The following is a 21,229-nucleotide window of genomic DNA, read 5'->3' as shown; positions in this document are numbered from 1 at the left end:
CTTTCAGTTTGTCAGAATATTAAGGTCTTTCTGTGAAGAAGTTTCTCCCTCTTTGTGCCTGGCAGAGACATCAGAACCCGCTGGACCATTGCCATCCTCTGTCTTTCTCAGCAGGTTGGACAACATGAACACAGCTTGCAAATAAACAAACCCCAATAGGATGACACTTTGTGGGAAAAAAACGTAAATGTGAAATTGCAAAAACCATGTGGGTGTGCACATACATTTTCATAAGCAAAAACTCCTCACATGCCTGTGGGCGGCTGCACACACTCACATGCAAGCACTCGCACAGGCTCTGAAGGCAACGTTTTGACTTATGAACTGGTGCTCCAATGAACTCTGCTCTTCCACTGGGTTATTACCAGCAAGAAACAGGATCAGCTTTCAGTAAAAACAAGGTTTATGTTACTCTTGTCCAAAAGGCAAATATTTTGTTCTCTCTTTCCTCCCAGGAGACTGAGAGGCTAAATTCATTAAGGACTGTGAGATCGATGGATATTATGAGGAAGAATAAAAATGAACCTTAATGAAATCTGTTGTAAAATGTTTTGTCTCTATAAACAAGCAACTGTTGACTACATGTAAACATAAACAAGTGATTAATCAAGCTTAGTTTCACACACACCCAGTGCTGAATTAATTGACAGAAGAATGTGATAAAATAAAATGAGCACTTTCCCATTTTTCATAAAAATTTTGCAGGAGTATTTGTATGAGAATTGAAAACTGTTGTTTTGTAGACCAATATCAGTTTGATTATATTTAGCAGCATTTGGTAATGTTCAAGTCCAGCTGTAAGCTGTTCACAACAATCACTTAGGAGAGCCTTATCATAATGTTTGAATTGGTAGAAAGGCTAAAATTAACTCATCAGCCGAGAAAGAAATTAATTTTATTTTGACATTAGCTAATGATACCAGTAAATGAGTGATATTTAAATAAGCACAAATAATTAAGTTGTTCACCTTTAATTCATGCATTTCTGAATGGAAGTATCTTGCTCCAGTAACATGCCTCAGCCAAAACAGAACCCACTTCCATTCAGAATAAAAAAAACATTTAGCCTAAGGCGCATATCTGAATCCCACTGGAATTTATTTGGCTTAAGTGCCTGCTCAAAGTTAAGCATGTGCTTAAGTATCTCCTTGAAGTCTACGTGGATCTCAGGCTACCTCATGAGAAAGGTGGGGACAAACACAGAAACTGAGCTTCTTAAGACACTGTTATTCTGTTCCTGTATTCCAGGTTTAGCAAGTGTTCGTTACAGGAATGACTGCACTTCTGTGGAGCGCATGGGAGAGGGAGGTGACAGCTCAGCACCAGGAATCCACAGCGGAGCCGGCCTGTGTGGCAGCTCCCTGCTCCCCGTCCCAGCATCGCCGTGCAGCAGGGTTCTGCACCACTCCACGCCACCCCACTGCTTTTCACTTAGGTACAAGAGGATTGATGCTACTGGTGAAACAAAACAGTGCTGCAGGGACTACAGATTTGATGTCATGAAGAAATAATGAGAAAAGATTTAATGAGCGTTCAATTGTTCTGAAAGCGATTTTTAGCATCTGGAAAAAAGGAGATGTTTAATTAAAAGCACAAGCCTTTTGAAGATGCAATATGCTTTCCAAAGCACTCAAATATTCAAAAAAGCCCACTGTAAGAGTAGCCTGCACAGCTTTACAGTCATCCTGATACACATGCGCATCACCACGCAGCTGCAGTTACATGAGTACTTCCCCTCCCCTCCAAAAAAACCACAACAAAATTACTAATACTAAAAAAAAATAAAAAAATCAATTAACTTCATAATAATTTTACTTCCAGACAAAAGAAAACTGACTGTCCCAGAAGCACTTCGAAGGATTGACTTTTCACCTGAGACCATTCTGTGGCCCAGCTAAGGCCACCTGCTTGGGGAGGTCTATGGTAGAAAATTCTATCAACTCCGGAAAAAAAAGGTTATTGCTTGTATTTCACACCAAGGACATGTAAGAGCATTGTTCATTAGCCTTCACCTAATCATCCCAGATGATTTATTGCACTGTTATAAAAATAGAAACCTTTAGATTTATCCTAAAGTTTCATATTAAAATTGCTGCAAGGATCTTACTTGCCTGTGCTAGCAAAAAACTGCTTCATCAGCTGCACCTATGGTTGGGAAGGGTGACACCCAACGGCCTAAGTTCACTCTCTGAAGACTTGCTTTTTCATGAGTGCATAACCTTGCTTCTTACTCAAAAGTTGATTCACAATTGAATTCTCAATCTTTCCTTTCCCAGAAAAGCCCCATGAATCTGCAATGTGAAATTCAGAGAAAACCCAAGACAGGAGAGAAAGACAGATGTATTTATCATGCACAGATGATGTAGCAAGGAGACAAAAAATATTGTCATCAGTGCCTTACTGACTGCAAAATAAGGGAACAGTAATTAATCAGCAGGAGTACATGCTGAGAGGAAATATTGATTGAATTTGAAGAAACTTCAGTTTCCTGAAGGAACTGTTCCCCTGCAAAGGTAACCAGGAAAGTTTCTGTAAATTAGAATGGCAACCAGCCAACCTGCAGCCAATCTGAGTGTCATTTCAGGCAATCCAGAAAAATATACACCAGATGTACGTTGGTTTTGAAAAAGTAATTTAAATACATTAGTAAATCAATGGCATTGACAGTTTGATGGACTATGATGGAGTAGTCTTCCTCTGAAATATCATCTCTAAAACCTGCAAAGCTCTGGCAACTGAGTTGCTACAACTTTATCATATTTTTAACTTCTTAATCTTTTCCAGTAACTTCTAGTGTTTGGTTGTTTACACTTAAATTGACATGGATTTCTCTCCTGCTGAATCGGCCCCCAGCCCCTCAGGACTCCAGTACGTCCCATCAGTGTGAGGAAGAGGAAAGGCTTTTGTCCTTCTGCATTGTGGAGGGGCAGATGTCACTAACAGGACTGAGCAGCAGTTCTGCTCTGACGAGGTTTGGGCATCTGTCAGAAAGGAGCTGGTTGCTTCTGCTGAGTAGTAGCAGCAACTTATTTCTGTCCTTTTACCTGACTGGTATGTGTTGATGGCCCAGGGGATGTTAGCCATCCTCGACATAAAGGAAACAGTAGTAGAATTAAAAAAAAAAAGACAGAGAAAAGGATGGGTTTTGCCCCAAGAAGTACACCATGGGGTCACAGAAAATGATCCCATCTTTCAGCACCAAGCCACTACGCTTCTGAAGGTCTGACCGCAAGGAAGCCCAAGTATTGCCCTGGGAAAGGGATCACGAGTCTCCAGCAGAGGCTGTGAGTCCGTCCACCCCGTCAGCCCAGAGCATATTCATGATGGGACTTGCGTCAGATTGGGTTTGGCCATTCCAAGGGATTTAATTAGCAGTAAAGAAACAACAGTCTGCCTGGTTTAAGCACATTTGGAGAGTTACCTTGCTGTCTTCCTTCAGTAATAAACTGTTCTTGGCTAAGGTCATCTTTCATCTGCACAGTAAATAAAACTGTCAAGTAAAGCTGAGTTTCTGTTTCTCATCAGTCAAGCAATACAATAAAACTCGAAGCAGCATATTTAGACAATGATTTTGAGAGAGAAGGCAAACATAAGGAATTTTTAGTATAATCATTTCCTCTCCGTTGATCAACATAACAGACACAGTAATTTAGCTGGGGAAATGGATATTAAAGCTTACAAGCCTGATAATCAGATTGTCTTTAGAGGCAAAAATCAAGCTGGTTTTCCAGACCTTGCCATAACCATTAATTAAATACTTGCCATCTCTTCACTTAACATCTAAAGAACCTAAAGAACTCTAAACACCTAAAGAATATTTAAGCAAAAACCCAGCAGTCTGAAGAAAAAACAACCTCCCCTAGCATGCCTATTTTATTCTAGTTCTATCATGTAGGAAGTTTTACTGCTGTCAAGCAACATTTCTCTTCTTTGTAAGAAGGAATTCAACTGGAAATATTAAAATATTTTCAACATGCTGCTTATTTTTATCTAGAGAAAGATAAATTATTATATGCATGCAAGTACTAAAAGCAGTTGCCAGAAAAAATAGGGTTTATTCCCACCATACCTGCAATACATCAACCACTACATGACAATATTTCTTTCCAAAACAATTAGCCTAATTTGTAACGAGCTCGCACAGAATTTCACAGTACTACTCTGCTGCAGATTATTACTTGCCTAAAATATGATGCTTACATTTTTCCAGTACATAACAAATAGTATTCTTTGAGAGGGGAAAACCAAGTAGAAATATTACACCCTTTACTCTGTGATTCTCACAAACACCAGATAATCCTGCACCAGTCAAAACACAATGATTCAGGCTGCCAAAAGAAGTATTTACTTTTCCCAATATTCTGATAGCGTTTTACGTAAACACAGAGGCAAACCTGGTACGGTCTGAAATCAGACTAGAGCTCTGCTGCTCATTTCATGTCCATTCTCTCCCAGCACATTCCACTTCTTAAAACCCTGCACGTCAGCAGAGCCTTCATAAAAGAAGATGCATACCTTGATCTCTCCAAGGCTTAGGAGGCTGTGGGTTTTGCTTATTTGCATTTTTTAAACAGATGGAATAAAATCTCAGCTTCCCTTACTATAATACAAGATAGATACCAGCACATGGAAAATGCTAGACAAAAGTGCTGTCCAGTCCCCCTTGCCGTACCTGTTAGCACAGTTCGAATTTACTTCCACATTTGGGAAAATGCAGATTTTTTTCTTTATGCATGAATCCACCCTCACAGCAATAGAAAATGGATCTTCCATTAGTCCTAGTTGTCTTTTGGGGAAGATCAGCTGCCCGTCCACTTCAGGGACCTCTCTGCTGCTGTCCTGCAGCTCTGTGTTGGAGCTCTCTGTCTGGGCAGCCACGCACATTAACTCGGGATCTCCAACAAACCAACACGCAGAACAACTGCATTTAGGAGACTATGGCCCCATATAGATTCATTATGAGAATAATTAAAGTCAGAGCAAGTTTGCCCCCAAAGTCTCAAATGGCTAAAGACGACCACCCGCTCAGGCGGTGTGCCGGGCATGAAGAGCTCTTCATTTCTGGATGGAGACAGGAGGCACGAAGAGCCCCCCTAGCCCTGTAGAGCCCCATGCCCTGCGCCGCAGGAGGCTCCCTACACCCCGCTGGGACCTCCGGCTCCACAGCCCCAGCCCCACTTCTCCAGGTTCTCCCCCGCAGAGACTTCCCTCCCAGCAGTCCCTAACGGACCTGCCGACGGTGGGAGTAAATCCCAAAGCCCTTGTGCGGTGCAAAGTCCAGCACGACCGCTGCCCAGCGCAAGCCCCTCATCCTTGAGATGATGACTGACCCACTCAACTCCAAGTCCATGGAGCTTTCAATTGGTTCACCTCCTGTTTCACTGGGGAGAGAACAGCTTGTCCTATTTCTTGTGAAAAGAGTGCCAGAGACAGGAATATTTATAAGGGACTTGTATCTATCTATCCAAACCCAAGCATTCAAAAATCATGACTCACAATCCCCTCCCAAATCATAGGATTAAATTAACATATCATGGGATTTTGAAAGATGCTGTCTTAAAAATTATGGACTACTATACACTTTGTGTTACTCACTTTATTTACACAGTCAGAAACAACAAAGTTTTTATCAAAAGTTAAAAGAGCCAGAAGCTCACCTAGGGAGAAAAAAATCATCACATATTCATGAGATTCCTGGAGGCTGGACCTTTAAAAATAGTCCAAGCGTTACAATTCATCACATGTAAATTTATGGGACTTGGCAACAATGCAGTTGTCTCCAGGGATGGTGGAAGAGGGGGAGTGCTCTTGGTTAACCTCTTTCCCCCCCCCCCCCCCCCCAAACAGTTACAGCATGCTGAAAGTGCCCTACTAAGTATTTCCTAAATAAGCTCATTGATTAATTTAAAGCACTATGGAAACACGCAGCACAGCATGTTTATCAACACCCAGTCACTAAATATTTTGACATTTGTTAACCAAAACTAGATGCATTCTGGAAAAAGACAAACTGGAAAATAAAATTACAGTTTTTGAAAGCATGTCCTTTCCATGCCTGTTGCCTAGAGCAAATCAGAGGTGGGAAGCCAGGTTTAATAAAAAGTAGCAGAGAACAGACCAGTTTCGGAGTGGACATTCAGTGGTTCTGTTAAAGACAAAGAGTATTTCACGGGGGAAAAAACCTGTACAGTATTGTGGGCTTTGCTCTAAAATAAAAACTAATCGTTAATCAGTTTTACAAATCAAAAGATGGTGGATGGAAGGGAATATTACTACTCTTAGGATTTTTTTCCTTATTTTTAAAATTTGAAATATGAAAAATCACAACTATTCCTACCCGTCACCGACACCTGCTGTTCCAGACACGGTCAGTGCTACGGCTCAGCCTGGCCTGCCCGAGTTCAGCCTCACTTTTGCTTTTTAATCCTACAGTGCTGGCTGATGGCTATTATGATTTTGTGCCTTTGTACCAGTGCCTATAAACTTCAGCCCTTACACAAGCCCTCAGCACAGGAGAGGTGACAGACGCAGAAGTCCGGTGGCATCACACACTGCATGTAGCTTTGCTGCCAGCCGCGGTGGGCAGCCCACGAGCAGCCCTGCCATCCGCTCCACAAGCGGCCACGCAGCACGGCGCTGCATTTCAGAGAGGTGTTTTCAGATACTGCTGTCAGAGCCTTCCTCTAGCAGGTACCACATGCCAGTAACTGGAGCTGATCTACAATTTCTGCCTTTCTGTGTACCAGACTCCTACTCCTGAGGAATATTTACCATCCAAAAACAAAAATACTGCCATAAGGTGTGAATAAAATCAAGTCTCTTTTGTTTAAGAGGAAACAGAGTGGCTGGCTGATATTTTCCAACACTGCAATAATTTTATAAACACCTACTAAAAGAGCAACTTCCATCCTATGATTATGTGATTGTGGCATTCAAATTCCTGTATCCCCCAGCTCTGCTCCAGAACAAGTTCAAAGGCAACCAGAAGAGCCCAACGCAGCCTGTGTCAGTCACAAGGTACATGGACCATACTGATGGCCAAAGTGAGGCAAAAAAGTTAGCTGAATGCCATTGCTTGCTTTCTTTTTTCTCCCCGTTTCAACTTGAACATTGAGAAATTTATATTGTTCACTTGACCCTAACTTCAGTGCCCCATCTCTGTGATTCAGATGGTTTCTGGGGATTACTAAATGCAAGAATAGAGTGTAGAGTAGCATTTTTACAACAGGTACCATACTCTTTCTCTTTTGAAAATGATTAAGGTAGCCATAGTAGAGGGATGGGGATCACTGGGAAAATTTCTACAAAGGACATTCTAACACACTGCATTATAGTTTAAAACATATTATAGTAAAATAAGATAATACTAGGGTATGAGTGGCAAATAAGTCTGCAGTTTGGTACACACATTTGGAACAAAAATGTAGCTCTTCTGTTGTTTCCACTCAAATGACCCAGTTAATCTCAGTGTTAACATCAGCTGTCAAAACATGCACTTACCAGATTTGCATCCTTTATTCAGAAAAAAAGGTGCAACATCCAAGCAGTTACTGGAGAAATAGGAAATACTACATAGAACAGGTGTTTATGTTTAGCTCCCGTTATTCCATCACTGTCTATCACATACTTAGTATGTTAAATTCCACACTTGGAAACACATAAATAAGAACGTTTGTGTTCATATCTGAAGATACCATTATTTCACGGCTGGCACTAAATCCAGCCCAGTGAAGACACTGTCAGCGAGAAGCCCACATACCATGTCAGCCTCCGTGTTCTTGCTGCAGCTTTTGTAAAGCCAGCACTGCTACCTGTCCCCAGCAGGCACAGGCACCTCTGCACTGCTGCTTCATCCACCACCCCCTTCTGCTCTGACCCAGGGACTCATTGGGACGCATGACATTATGCTATCTCCAGAACCAAGGAAACTCTTTCAAGCATATACAATTCCACCATCCTGGAGATGGTTTTGGCTGCTGCAATGCTTGCTTACCCCAGGTAAATAAAGTGTTCAACTCCTTCCCTACTTTTTCATCCACAGAGGAATTAAGAACACATTTCCATTTTCAAGAACAACAAAGTCAGAGATAGCAGATCACATTGGCTACATGCCTTCAGCTACACTTTATATATCAGCTGGCATTAACATCTCTGCCTTACCTTTATACACGGCATCCGCATTCTCAATAGGAAGCTCCTTCTTGGCAGCTGCTCTGCGATAGACCACGTGCGTTCTGCCTCCTCCCTCTTCCTCCTCCTGGGCCCCCTTCTCCAGAGGTTCAATGAAGAACTCGTCCTTGTCTGTGCGAATCATGCCAGCCTGCAGCAACAGGGCAGAGATCGAACATTTTGCATTACTGCACATACAGCAGACGTTGTAAGTAAACAGTTACAATATGCTTAAGCACACTTTAGTGCTCTCTAGAGAGCAATTAGGATGCAGAGAGGAAACGAGGTGAATTCTTTATTAGAGCAAAACGAAGCATCATTTCCCCAACTTGACAAGAAAGGACAAAAGATACAACCCCGAACCAAAAGGACTTCTCCTTGCACCACATGAGCAAAGTACAGGTCTAAGGATCTGTCTAGGAAATGCACTCCATTAGAAACCAGCTACAATGGAAGTTACTATGACCTTAGCTATCTGTCAGGCCCAGACCGCTCCAGTGCTTACTACCTTCTAAATAAAGGATCAACTAGTTCAGTGTCATAAGTGGATCCTGATGTGCAGTTCAACAGTCAAAAAACAGAGCCTTTCTGTTCAGAAGCAAGATGGAAAAGTACTCTCTTACATGCAGACAACTAAGCCTGGTGATTATTTACCCCTTGATGCAAAGGGTTTCGCTGACAAAATACTCTTCAAGAATTAGCCACAACTAGTTTAAAAAAAGGTGTCAGTAGTGCATTGCTAAGAGATAAAAACTTGTTCAGACATGCTGGTATGAAAAAGAAAAATTTGCACTTCTACAGAGCACCTCAAATGAACATCACCCAGATGATTCTCACCATGTTCAGGGGAAACCCTCATAAAGACTGAAAACTTTAAGAAGTCTTTCATTATCTTCATGCAGGTCAATCAACTTGGGCACCTGGATTGCCTGAATTTGTCTCTTCTTGCAGTCCTGCCCTACTGCAGAAGGTCACAGCAGCCAGTAGCTGCCTTGCAGAGATAGTTGGCCTGAATCAGTTTTCCTGCATATGTTTGCACATCTGTGTTTGAGAACTTAAAGTCATGAACTCTTAGCTTGTAAACAGAAAGTCTTACTATTAACGTGAAAGAAATTGTTTCAATTATTATTGAGAGAAGCCCCAGATCCAACCTTCAGAAACTCCTTCATCATACTCTTTCCCACTAAGCCCACTGATGATCCTGGAGTCACTGGACTTTCACACTGGGCACAGCAGACCATGTTGACGCTGTGACACACATCATCTTGCTATCTGAGCTCCTGGGAGCCAAAACCCTCTGCTGGGTGAAGCCCCACCTCAAGATTCCAGAACCAGTTTGGCTCTTTTGAACTGAGTACCCTCACTTGAAAGAAGCATCATCTAAACACTCTTATCGTATCCCAGCACTGAAGTTCTCATACAATGCATATTTTTCTTCTACAAGCAGCAAACTATATTCCTACTGCTATAAATACAGTATGTTCTTTGGTTCCCTCCTTGGAAAAATGTCAGGTTCATTTGTCATGTCTTAACTTACATTAGGCAAGATTTCCAGTCCCAGATTTCACATATATATAATGTATACAAAAACAGATTGAAAGAGAAGGATTAAAGAAGCAAAATTATATCGAAGCAATTTAAACTGATGCCATCCTGCCTATATAGAGGAAACTGAATTCGAAATCCTGTCCTGTTTCTTATCTAATTTAGATTCCACATCAGATACAAAAAAAGGTGAGACAAGCTCAGCAGCTCAAGGAAGCTAAGACAACTGAGAAAATAAGGGCTGAACCAGAGAGACAGCAACTGATCTTTTACTGTAAAGAGGAATACATAAAAGATTCAGAATTTATGTCAATCTAATCTATATTTTAATTGTATACACGCACACTTCCTCTGGACATTAAATATTATATCCAGAAAATGTGAAGTATTTTTATGAGAAATGCACAACTAAAAATTAAGAAGAAACAAGCATATGCATGCTCAACTGCACAGAGTATGATGCACACACCATACGTACGCCCAGGAGAAATACAGAGCGCTTGACTGTCATGTGAAAAAAAAAAGTGATTTTGCTTTTTGCTAGTAAGCTGCATGGTTGCACATATGTTCATGTGTATTTCTGGATTTATTAAACCTACTATTAATTAAGCAGCTCGTGCCAGATCTTAAAGTGCAGACCATACCTCAGGATCCTGGTGCAACCACTGCTGTACACTGTATGCAGCAGGAGGTACTGATGGGAGTTTGGAAGAATTTTGATCTTCTAAGAAAAGTAACAGATAGGCAACTTCTATAATCAGTAGTTGAACTGATTAACAGAAAAACAACTTTTATAGGTGAACTTCAGCTTTTGGGGCATACTGGCCTTTTGGAAAAGAAAACATCTGGTCAGAGTGAAGACTCCCCCCTAAGAACACAAAGGCTACACCCTGGGACAGACTTGTAAGACTAAGCAAAAGAGATTTGAATGCTGGTTCCCAAGACATAAAACCAGCGGTCAAATGCTGATGTTTCCTGCCCTTTTGCATGAAGGGGGATTCACGTGGCACTGAACACTGCCAAATAGCAGGCCATCCATCAGGGACTCGTTTCATACTCTGCTTCTCGGATAGACACAACACCACGATGAACATCCCCATGGCAGTATCCTCCCCAGTTCCACTGGAGAGTAGAAAGAAACAAATTTAACCTTCAAACACAGCTGAATATTTCTTTTCTCATTTTAATCTTGGGACTACACTGGAATTTCTCTTTTCCTTTAGTCCTGAGAAACACATCAATTATTTTTGGTCAGAATTATTAGGAAAAAGTTAGTGTGTGTTTGACTTGTTAAAGAATTAGATATATATATTGTATATCCTACACAGTCTTTGATTTAGCCAACACATTATCATGAAATAAAATAAGAAAAAATAGCTGTTTAAGACTTTAGGTAAATTCATTTAGACGGCAAGGCAGAGTTCCTACAGCAACCCACAGTTCAAGCCATCTGCCTAATAATATACCCACAGTTATAAATTATTCATTAAGAAATACGTGGGGCTCCTGAATGTCTCCACCACACATTTCCTGGCTGCTTCGAGCAAGACATTTAACCTCTTTACTTCCATTTCTCCACCTCTGAACCAGCATAACAACAGTCTTGCAAGATAATTACAAGGGCTGATTTGTCTTTTTTTTGCCAAGTGCTTTGAACATGAAAAGCTCAAGATGAATTGCCTAATGCATTTTTTCTGATACTACTCAGAACACCGTCAAACAGCCACCATGAAAGGGAGATTGCTTTTAGTCACCAACTCAACACCAGTGCTGCACACAGCCAAGCAAGCAACATAAAGGCATCTGGCAGCAGGGGTATGCTCATGCCCTTCACTCATCAGTCCTGTTCTTACCCACAGATGCCATCACCCTTGTGCCAGTCAGTCATGCCAAGACATCTGTCAGACAACCATCAAGTTTATGATGACAAGAGAGAGAGAGCATTAAAGTTTCTGCAATTTCCTGGAGAATGCCTCTCAATGACTAAAACAGAAATGCTGTATTGTTTGATCAAATCTGTGCCTTCCCTTTGACACAGGTTAGACTAGAAGGACTTCAGAAAATTCTTGGGCCATTGTCTAGACATTTACTCCAGAGGACGTGAAGGCAGAATTAAGCCTTTCAGTTACCAGTTTCCCCAAGTTCTGAACAGAAGAACTGTAGTTACTTTCACAAACTTAGAGCTTAAAAGTAACCGCTAGCAACAGCATTTTTCTATCCTGTACAGCTCATCACCCACCCCAGGACTGCCGTATTTCCAGGAGTTACGGATTAGCAGTCCCTCCCCTGCACTGCCACCCTGAAGCCACACATGTGCTGGGTAATGCAGAACTAGGTGTGGGATTGAGCACCTCTGTGGAAAGGATTTCCAGTTCTCGAAAAAAACACTGTTACCTCTTCCCCTCCTCTTCTGGGAGTTCTAACTTGAAACTAAATTGAATATGGGAATATTGCTAAATAACAATAGCAGCAGCAACTGTGTCCTGTGACTAATAAAAATATAGATTAATTGAAAAAGTGTTTGCCTTTGGAATGCACCACACTGTAGCAAAAAGCCTATAATATCCTACCATTTCCCAAAGTGGGACATCCCCAGGCCTTCCTTCCAGGGGTTTCCAGAGCCCAGCTGCAAATTACTCAAGTCAAGCACTGCTTAGCACTCATTAATATGCATTAAAGACTACAGCAGAAGACAAAAGGAAACTGCAGTTCAGAGAATCAAAACCTCTAGTAAGGTTAGTAAGGCAGTTATTTAGAAGTGAAAGCCACACGGGAAAAAGTTCATAAGGAAGGCAGAGAGTGACTGTCCTGTCTAATTAAGACAAGAATTACATTGATAAGCCACTAACGAGTCCATTGCAATACATAGGGCCAGGGTTTAGAGCTCCACTAATCTCTTTTTGGGGTAACAGGGCTCCCGCACATCCCTGAAGACCTGCTCCCAAGGCTTTCAAGAACCTCAGGATCTACAGATACCCGCAATGGCAGTGGCCACACGGGCTGTCTGCCCAAGGTAATTACACTAGTCCCATCCACCACGCGGGAGACCTCCTCTCCAGCCCGGGAGACCTACCAACAGTCTGCCACCACACCACAGAGCTCAGCTGAAAAACAGGTCTCTTCTCCAGTCTCCTTAACATCCCCAACCCCTCTTGCATTTCTAAAGACATTCTTTAAAAGTCTATTTTGACAGAAAGACTGCCTGTATATTTGGATCTACAGAAAACTCCAGGTTTTAGAGTGTTAGCTCCTGTGGATAATTAAATGTCTTGCTGGCTCTGCACTTGGTGAGCAACTTAATTGTCTCCTCATTGCCATTCCCATCACAGCTCCCTGTTCTAGGCTGTAATGAAGTAACCTATCTAGCTGCTACTTCAGGACTCCAGAGCCTCAGCCCATCCTGTAACTGCAAGTTTAATTAATGTTCATTTTCTTCCTCATTAGTACAGCTTTACAAAGTTTCTCATTGCCATATAAAGAAAGATTTACTTCCCAATCTCCAAGCACATGATACAGATAAGAAGCTAAAAACTAAATGTGAACAAACCTGAAATTAATATAAAAAAATCCAAGTGTCTGCTTAGTTAATTAAATCTGTAACCTTCAAAAACAGTGTTTCAGAAACTCTTAGAAACAGCACTTCTGTAAATAAAGAGCACTCTATTTTTTTTTAGTGTTTGATTCTGAAAAAGGTAACAAGCCACATGACATATCTGTGCATGAACAAAGTCTAAATACAGTTCTGAATTTCAAGTGATCTTCTTGAGACCAAATGGAGGTTCAAACTATCTGATATTTAACCTCAGCGCCTGGGTTCAGAGCCTGCACTCCCTGCACTGTCAATGAAGCCTCCAGAGGGGAATTTGCAACATGGGATCCTCTCAACAATCAATTCACAGAGAAGCAGAGAGGAGAGACTTGCATTTCACTGTATAGTTGCCAAAAAATACTCTGTAGATTACTTGAAAGAGAAAATATTTATATTTGCGGGGCAGCATATTGGACAAGGTTTTGTTCTATTTTTATATCAGTACGCCTGTACCCTAAATACACAACCACATGTTTGACCAACACTGGCACTAGTATAGCAGAGAATCTGAAAGCAAATTCTACATGTTATTTTTATTTACGATCCTTCACTAGGTCTTAGAACCACAGGAACATCCTTTTGCAAACAACAACAGACGTGTCCTCCCAACACTAATGTCAAGTACGGAAATATTAGTTCAATTACCTTAGAATGAACCTGATGCACTAGGAGCTCCAATGAGCAGAGCAAGATCACCCAGGAAGTCTGCAGCACAACTAAGAACATAACACGGACCTTCCAAACTCACCCCTGCCCACATGGGCTCTCTCAACATTTTCAGTTCTGCAATGTATTCATTCCCAATCACACAGTACGTTGATTTTTGGCATTTTATTTCTATTTAGCTCATTCATATAGATAACAATGCAAAAAAGAGCTTCTTATGTCATTTTTGCATTTAATTCTTTGAGAACATGCCTCGAACTACCGAAGCATTACAGAAGAATAATTGGGCAGTGCTGCAAATTCATCTTTCTTTACAGTGGATGAAGGTACTGAAAGAATTGTAGCAACCATTTGGAACATGTTGCCACGTACTGTGCTGTATTCTGCTGCTGTAAAATTAGACCAATTTATGCAGTCCCAGTCTGGATGGGGAAGGGGAGAAAAAGAAAGTTTTTAACTAAGCATACCTATTTTTACTACTGTTAAGTCTCAAGGAGTATTTTTCCACTTTTTTTCAAGTCAGCTTGCAATTAAGTTGCTCTATTTTCACATAACCTCAAAAAAATGAGGGAGGAAATAATGTAAACACACAGCAATTACACAGACAGACTGACAGAGAGGCAGAGCCTGCTGGGTGACCCTGTAAAAACTATATGTTACTTAGGGTCCCTATTTATCCACTGTAGAATGGGGATAAGGTCCCATTTTTAATGCACTTCGAGATTCACTAATGAAAAGCACCGTACCACAGCTATTTGTACCAGAGTGCTTTCACGAAAGGCTGCTCTCATACAGTCCTGGTAGCTCAAGGGAGGATGGGTATCCATCCATTCATACTTCCACTGCTACCAAAAATAGTTTTGACCCTGGAGCCTAGCTTAGTCACTACACAACTGCAGGTGTGATTAATAATAGCAGTGGGACAAATCTGCAGCCAATATAACCTGAAGTTAGGAGAACTGCATTCATTTATAGCAGATGAGAATCTGGACCCAAATCTTGGATATGTATGGTATAACTCCTTTTAGAAACTCAAAAGGGTTTTCTGTGGTTAAGAGACACAATAGTGAGACAGATTGTGTCTCTTTCTCACTGAGCCATCAAGAAAACAGACACAATTAAAGTGATTTCACAAAGCAATACCAGCAGATTTCAAGACAAGCATCTTGGCCACAGTGCCTGGTGTTTACCAGTGAACAACAGTAAAAACATTGCTTTCAACTTCTCTGCCTTTACAAGAAAAGTACCAAATCATCACCTCTGTTGCTCAGTGCCTGCCTAGGGCCAGCAGCAATGCAGGAGACCAGGACCAGAACCCTGAGGACCACTTCCCTCTGGTAAATCCTGTCTCTGCCTCATCCTAGCAGCTGCTCACCTCTGAATCCTGGTACATCACAAGACATAAATCTCATTTTCAAAAGGTTTAGGTAATACAAAAAAAACATGGTTTTCTGCAAGATTAGTATCTGTGGCAAATACAGAGTGCAGCCTGCAAAAGTGTAACAAACTTCAGAGCAGGTGAACTCAGAGCAGACTTCCCTGCAGCTGCTATACAGGGAAACAGCATCGCACCTTTGCAAGGTTAGCTTCCAACTTTCAGATGCCTCCACCACAACAGCAGGAACCTCATTTCCATTGAGTTCAGCTGCAAGAGCCGAGTAGCTTTTTAAACAGAGACAAGCAGTTCTTTTAGCTAAAATAATGCTTAAGCAAGAATATTTTGGGAAGTCTTTAGGCTTGATGTCCACAGGCATGTGTAATTCCAAGTGGGAAAGAGTGAGTTATTAAATAGCTGTTAAGAATGAAAATGATAAATGCGGCAGATCTTGCAGACTCAGGGGACTGTAAATTTGATTGCTGTTGTTGCAAGCAGGGAATAGTAATTGCTGTTCCCTGCAACAGAGTTTCTCAATTTTAATCTTTCAGGGAGGAAAAGCATGAATATCAAATCCATGAATTTGCTAACAGCAAGATCCAAAAGGATTAACCTTCCCAGTTTTAACACGAGGAACCATTTGAAAGAAAACATTTCTGAGGTCACTTTGACAAAATGTGTAGTTGAGTCCTACTCTCAGCAATAAAAATGAATTGACATCCTGCAAGAAAACAAAACCGGTCCCACTGTAAAGGTCTTCAGCTCAAACTCTCACAAAATGGGATGGTTGCTACACAAGTTCCTTTCCAAAAAACATATTTGCTTAAGGCCCAAATCACCACCCACTGAAGTCAACGGGTGTCACATTCATAAATCTCAAAGCCAGGATTCATAAATGGATTCATAAATATTAAAGCAGCTTAGTCTGACCTTCTATATAGGAGAGGCCAAAGACTTTCACTAAAGCATCGCTGCAGCCTCCCAAAACCAGTCTTCATCCTGAATTCAGCAGAGCTGGATCAGATCCGTTAATGGGTAGGAAACAGAGTCTAGGTCTTTGCTATGGTAAACAAGATTAAAGGATCTAGACCACAAACTGGAGAAAAAGGTTTATTATATTAAAAGAAGTTTTAATATATTAAATTCATCCGAGTTGAAACTTAGCATTTAAAGTCATTTCAAATTACACTGTAGGAATCCTAAATCTTCCCTTTAGAAGATGTCACTGTAGCAACATTTCATATTCCAATGAGTGTGTGAGCTGCAGCTCTGGCCTGGGCCATTCCCACCTGCTCCTCCTCCGCTGTGCTCTACCACCCCTTCTCGCACAGCAGCCCCAGTGCCCACGCAACCACACAGCGAGCAGTTCAGGAAGCTTACCCCCAAAATCACCATCCTAGAAAGACACACATCTTGGCAGAACCAAGTCTCTCTGGTCCACAGCTTCTGATGTCTGCTACTACACTGAAAGCAAGACCCCCAGCAGGTAAAAATTCCCACCTGGGAGAGAGCATCTCACACCCAGTTCACACTGTTCCATGCAGCAGCTCAAAACCCAAATCTGGCCACAGGTCCAGGGGTGACTAATGCAGCTACCCATGGCTTGGAAGCCAGACAGGGTCCTTCTCTGCTAAATGCAAGTTCTACTTCAACTGGATGCACATAAGGGTGAGGGGAAACAAAAGTACCAAAAGTTTGCTAGAGTTGGAACTTCTTTTCCTTTCCATATCCTATAGACAGGGTTATTTTAACCTTCCTTCTCTCACCCTGTATTGGAGAAATGAACCTGGAAAGGGTTTATCCAAATGAGAGCATGAAAAACTAATGAGAGATGAGCTTTCAATTTTATACTGCACTCAGTTGTAGGCTCTCAGTACAAGATGTCAACAAAGTGCAAGATTCAGTACAGAAACTAAAATAATTAATCCCTGGAGGAACAGGCTTATTAAGAAGGATTAAATCAAAGAATAATGTGCACTATTTGTCTGTATGACAAAGAAGAAGGGAAGCATATGATAACTCTCCAAGATTTGAAAGCATAGAGAGAATAAGAATTGCTGATGAGAAAAGCTTGGACATACCAAACAAAAACAAAAAGAGAAACTCTGACAGAAATTTTAGCCTGCCACATTATAGGCAGTCTTATGCAGCTCAAAAAACAATAACACCTCCCCAAAACAAAACAAAAAAACTCAAAAGCTTGTCCTTAAAAATCTGTAAATTAACATTCCTTATTCTTTATATTATACTAGTACATACAGTTCAAGGAACAAGGCTTAGGCATTGCACAATAACAAATACATTTTAGCATTGCACGATAACAAATAAATTTTGCAGAGGAAGAAATAAAGAACATCAGTGAAGCCCAAACCAGGCTCTGGGAACTTTGGCAGTACCTGGTGATCTCTGTCCTTGGAAAAACAAAATCAAACATCAGCTGGGCCTCTTCTTCAAGCCCTCTCCTTGAGCGAAGAGAGCCCAGCCTCTCCCAAGGCTCTGCTTGGTCCTGACCGAGCCAGCGAGGCAAAGGGAAGTTCAGGGCAGTGGGAGCTTGGCTGTTGCTGGGAAGAAGCTGGAGGTCTCCACCCCTACCTTCACACACCAGCCACAAAAACAGAAGCCAGACAGACCACCCAGAGACACCTGAAGCAACCTGCTCACTGTTACAAGTGAGATAAAGTGCACTCACATATAAACGAATACCGTTCCTTAAGGGCCATGTATATGCATCCATATGGCAATCTGCTAAAGCAAATGCTGAGGATCTCACAGCATGTCTGGAGGTCTCTTAGGAATCACTGAGGAGTTGGTGCTTGTGGGCATTGTGGGCATGAGGACGGAGGTTCTGACTGACAAGTGGCAAGTTCAGACCAGGAGTTTCATCATGGCATTGTTTTAACGTTCCCAGTCTGATTAAAGGACAAGTCAAAAGAGACAGTCCATCATGGCTGAGGACATGAGCTGTAGATTCAGTGTGTGGATTCAAAGACCAACAAGCGTGACAGGTGATGGGGGTACGGCTTCATACAACACACATTTCAGTTTTGGAACCCCTTGCCATAGGAAGTATCTACTAAGAAAACAGAAGGCTACTGACACTAAGGGACCAAAGACAATCACTCACTACTGGCCAGCTTTGTAGAGAAGATAAGGACTCACATGGACATCTGGTCCAACACAGTATGGCTCATGTGATTTTCTTTCCCTCATCTTGATCACCTCCCATTTTTTATGACTTTTGCTGTGATATTTTTCTCCTCCACTCCACCAAGGCCGCAGCTATTAATAAAACAATTTAATACTGTCTGAAGTGAAGAACAAGAATGTTCCCTCTGCCTGTTCCTTAGACTACGGCTCCAGTAACTCAAGCTTTTCACCAAACTCCAAGCAGCAGAAAAGAACTTAAAATACTCACATGCACACACAAAACCCTAAAGGATACAACCACAATTCCACAATAACAGCAGAAATATGAAAAAATAGCAAGTGTTGAAGTAGAAGGTAGACTGTTAATAATTTTTATTTTGGAAAACAAAAAGCACTCCTTATGCAAAAGTTAAAAGAAAAGTGCCTGTTTTCTCAAAAAAATAGAAATTAAGCCCCAACCTTTTTGCAGCAACTAGATAGTCAGAAGTTGAACACAACATATGCTGAGTCAAATGGAGCCTACGAAAGAAGCACTGCCTGAAAGTAAGAGAGTATGGAAAATAAATGCAAAGGAAGAAGCATAAATCAGCCTGTAAATCTTTCAGAACTACTAGAAATCAAGTTACATACCATATGTCAGTGGGCTAGTATATTCACACCAGTAGAGCTGGGTTAGTGCCACCACACATTCTGGTAAGTTTACAAGTGACATGTGTTTATTTGGACAATACTATTACCACAAAAGATATCAAGGAAGTTCTTCGAGAGGCAGTTTTCATACCTTACAAGTCTTCCATAAAATGATGTGCCTTTCTTATTTAAAGTTGCCTGTAAATCTCATGAGATTGCTTTAAAATTAAACAGACATTATTAATTTAGACTACTAGGCAGACAGAAAAAAACCCAAACATTTGTAGTTCTTGAGCCAACAACAATGCTTACAAACTTCTCAAAGTCAATTGTCCAAATATAGTTACAAGAACTACAAGCCAGGAATCTGGATCAGAGGAAATATCAGAGTAAGAAAGCCAGTTATCTCCCCTTATAAATGCAAAAAAATGCTAGTTTTCAAAAGAAATTATCAAATAATCTGTTTCAGCTCCACCACCCAAACCCAAGTCAGTTATTGCAATCGTACCTCTAAGTCCTGCCTAGAGGAAGAACGAATACCCACCACAGGGCAAAACACTGCTGCTCTGTGTTCCTCGAGGGCATTCAGAATGCTGATGAGGATACCCATTGGTAACATGGGGGTGGTGTCCAGGGCCTGACAGCGGAACATACCTCATGCAGAAAATAGAGGTTCCAACCAACTCATGTGCATCCCAGACCAGACAGATGAACACCCTGGTGATAAGATGTGGCCATATGACCTGTGAGCCACTGAGCTTTCAGGATGAACTTCCAACATTTCTGAAAAACTACAACAAAGGTCAACAAAATCCCTACTTTTCCAATTTAAATTTGCTGCTAACTACACGATTCTGGTTAGAGATATCACTATCAGGAGCCCAACAGACACAATTCAGGAAGATCAAGGAATGAATACGCAGGAAACTGTTAAACGGAAGCTAACACTGACAAAAAACTAAAATGCATTGGCAGGAGCATTTAACCAACCTACACATCTTACAGAGTCCTAAATTAGCTACTTCTAACTCAGGTGAGGGGCGGATGACTATTGTAACAAGTTCAATGAAGATTTCCTCTCACTCTATAATCAAAGCCAACCAGCACCAAGAAAGAGGGAGGGGGGGGAAAGGATGATTAAAAATGAGCTAAAAAAAGATAAGACAGATGGCATTATTATTTTGTTACACAAGTCAGTGGCATAGCTGCATTGAAAACACTGGCTTCAGGATGCCTGCAAACACAACCAAACTGAGACGTTTCCAAAGAAGTTGAATGGGAATGACCAGAACCTTAAAACGACTCACATTTCACACAGGGAGACTGAAGACATTAAATAATCTGAATGAGAAAGACAGGAAAACAATTAATGGTGCAATGAGGAATACCTGAAAGTCATCTCTTCATTTCACATTAAAGAGAGAGCATCAACTAAATTAAAACATGATTTCCCCTGCCTCCCTCTGCCTAAAACAAATCACAGAGTAACTCCATAGTTTTCATTCTCCAGCTGATATCTCATAGCAAATTAAAGACCTTTAATACAAACAGTGAGGAGCCTCAGAAGCTCCAGGGTGCCCCAGGAAGAACAGAAGCAGGTCTGGACTTCTTGGTCCTGGACTCCTGCCAGACCAAAATACTTTATTAAATGAAAATGCCCAGAGGATCCTAAAGAGAAAAATCTCTTCTAGTTTATTTGTTTAACTAGTGATATTACTTCATATTTACGGGTTGAGTTTGTACTGGTAGCTTTTTATTTTCACAAGTCTCTGTTCCAGCTGACCCTGGTTTCACAGTACTTACACCTACTGTGACAGTTTTACAACCTGTTGTAGCTGCCCCACGCAACACCACCAAAACTGAGCTGTTCTTTTGGTAACACCATCAGGTTTCATAGCTATCCTTCAACAGGTTTCTAATTCTATTTAGGTACCTTATCTCTATGGTAACTGCCAACCCTATGGAGCTTCACAGCACTGTGCCAGAGGAAAGCAATCCCTCATCCCTTGCTGGGGAAACAGGATGCGGGAAAACTGGAGGACTTCTCCAAGGACATGGAGGAACTCAGCAGCAGAGATGGAAAACCAGATGTCCTGAAGGCCCAGTCC

The 21,229-nt window shown here is 41.4% G+C and overlaps 1 protein-coding gene across 2 annotated transcripts in view; it reads right to left on the bottom strand.

Annotated features, from left to right (window-relative positions):
- ADAMTS2 (ADAM metallopeptidase with thrombospondin type 1 motif 2) overlaps positions 1 to 21,229 on the bottom strand; it is a 261,371-nt gene that overhangs the window by 110,743 nt on the left and 129,399 nt on the right. For both annotated transcript variants that reach the window (XM_055718997.1, XM_055718996.1), the window contains one exon: positions 8,161 to 8,320. In XM_055718997.1, coding sequence (XP_055574972.1) covers positions 8,161 to 8,320 — 160 coding nt within the window. The remainder of the gene's footprint in view (positions 1 to 8,160; positions 8,321 to 21,229) is intronic.

This window comes from Falco cherrug, chromosome 8, assembly GCF_023634085.1.
Source record: "Falco cherrug isolate bFalChe1 chromosome 8, bFalChe1.pri, whole genome shotgun sequence".
Lineage (NCBI taxonomy): Eukaryota > Metazoa > Chordata > Aves > Falconiformes > Falconidae > Falco > Falco cherrug.
Note: the sequence above shows the minus strand (reverse complement) of the source record. Positions and strands in the feature narration are given on the sequence as shown.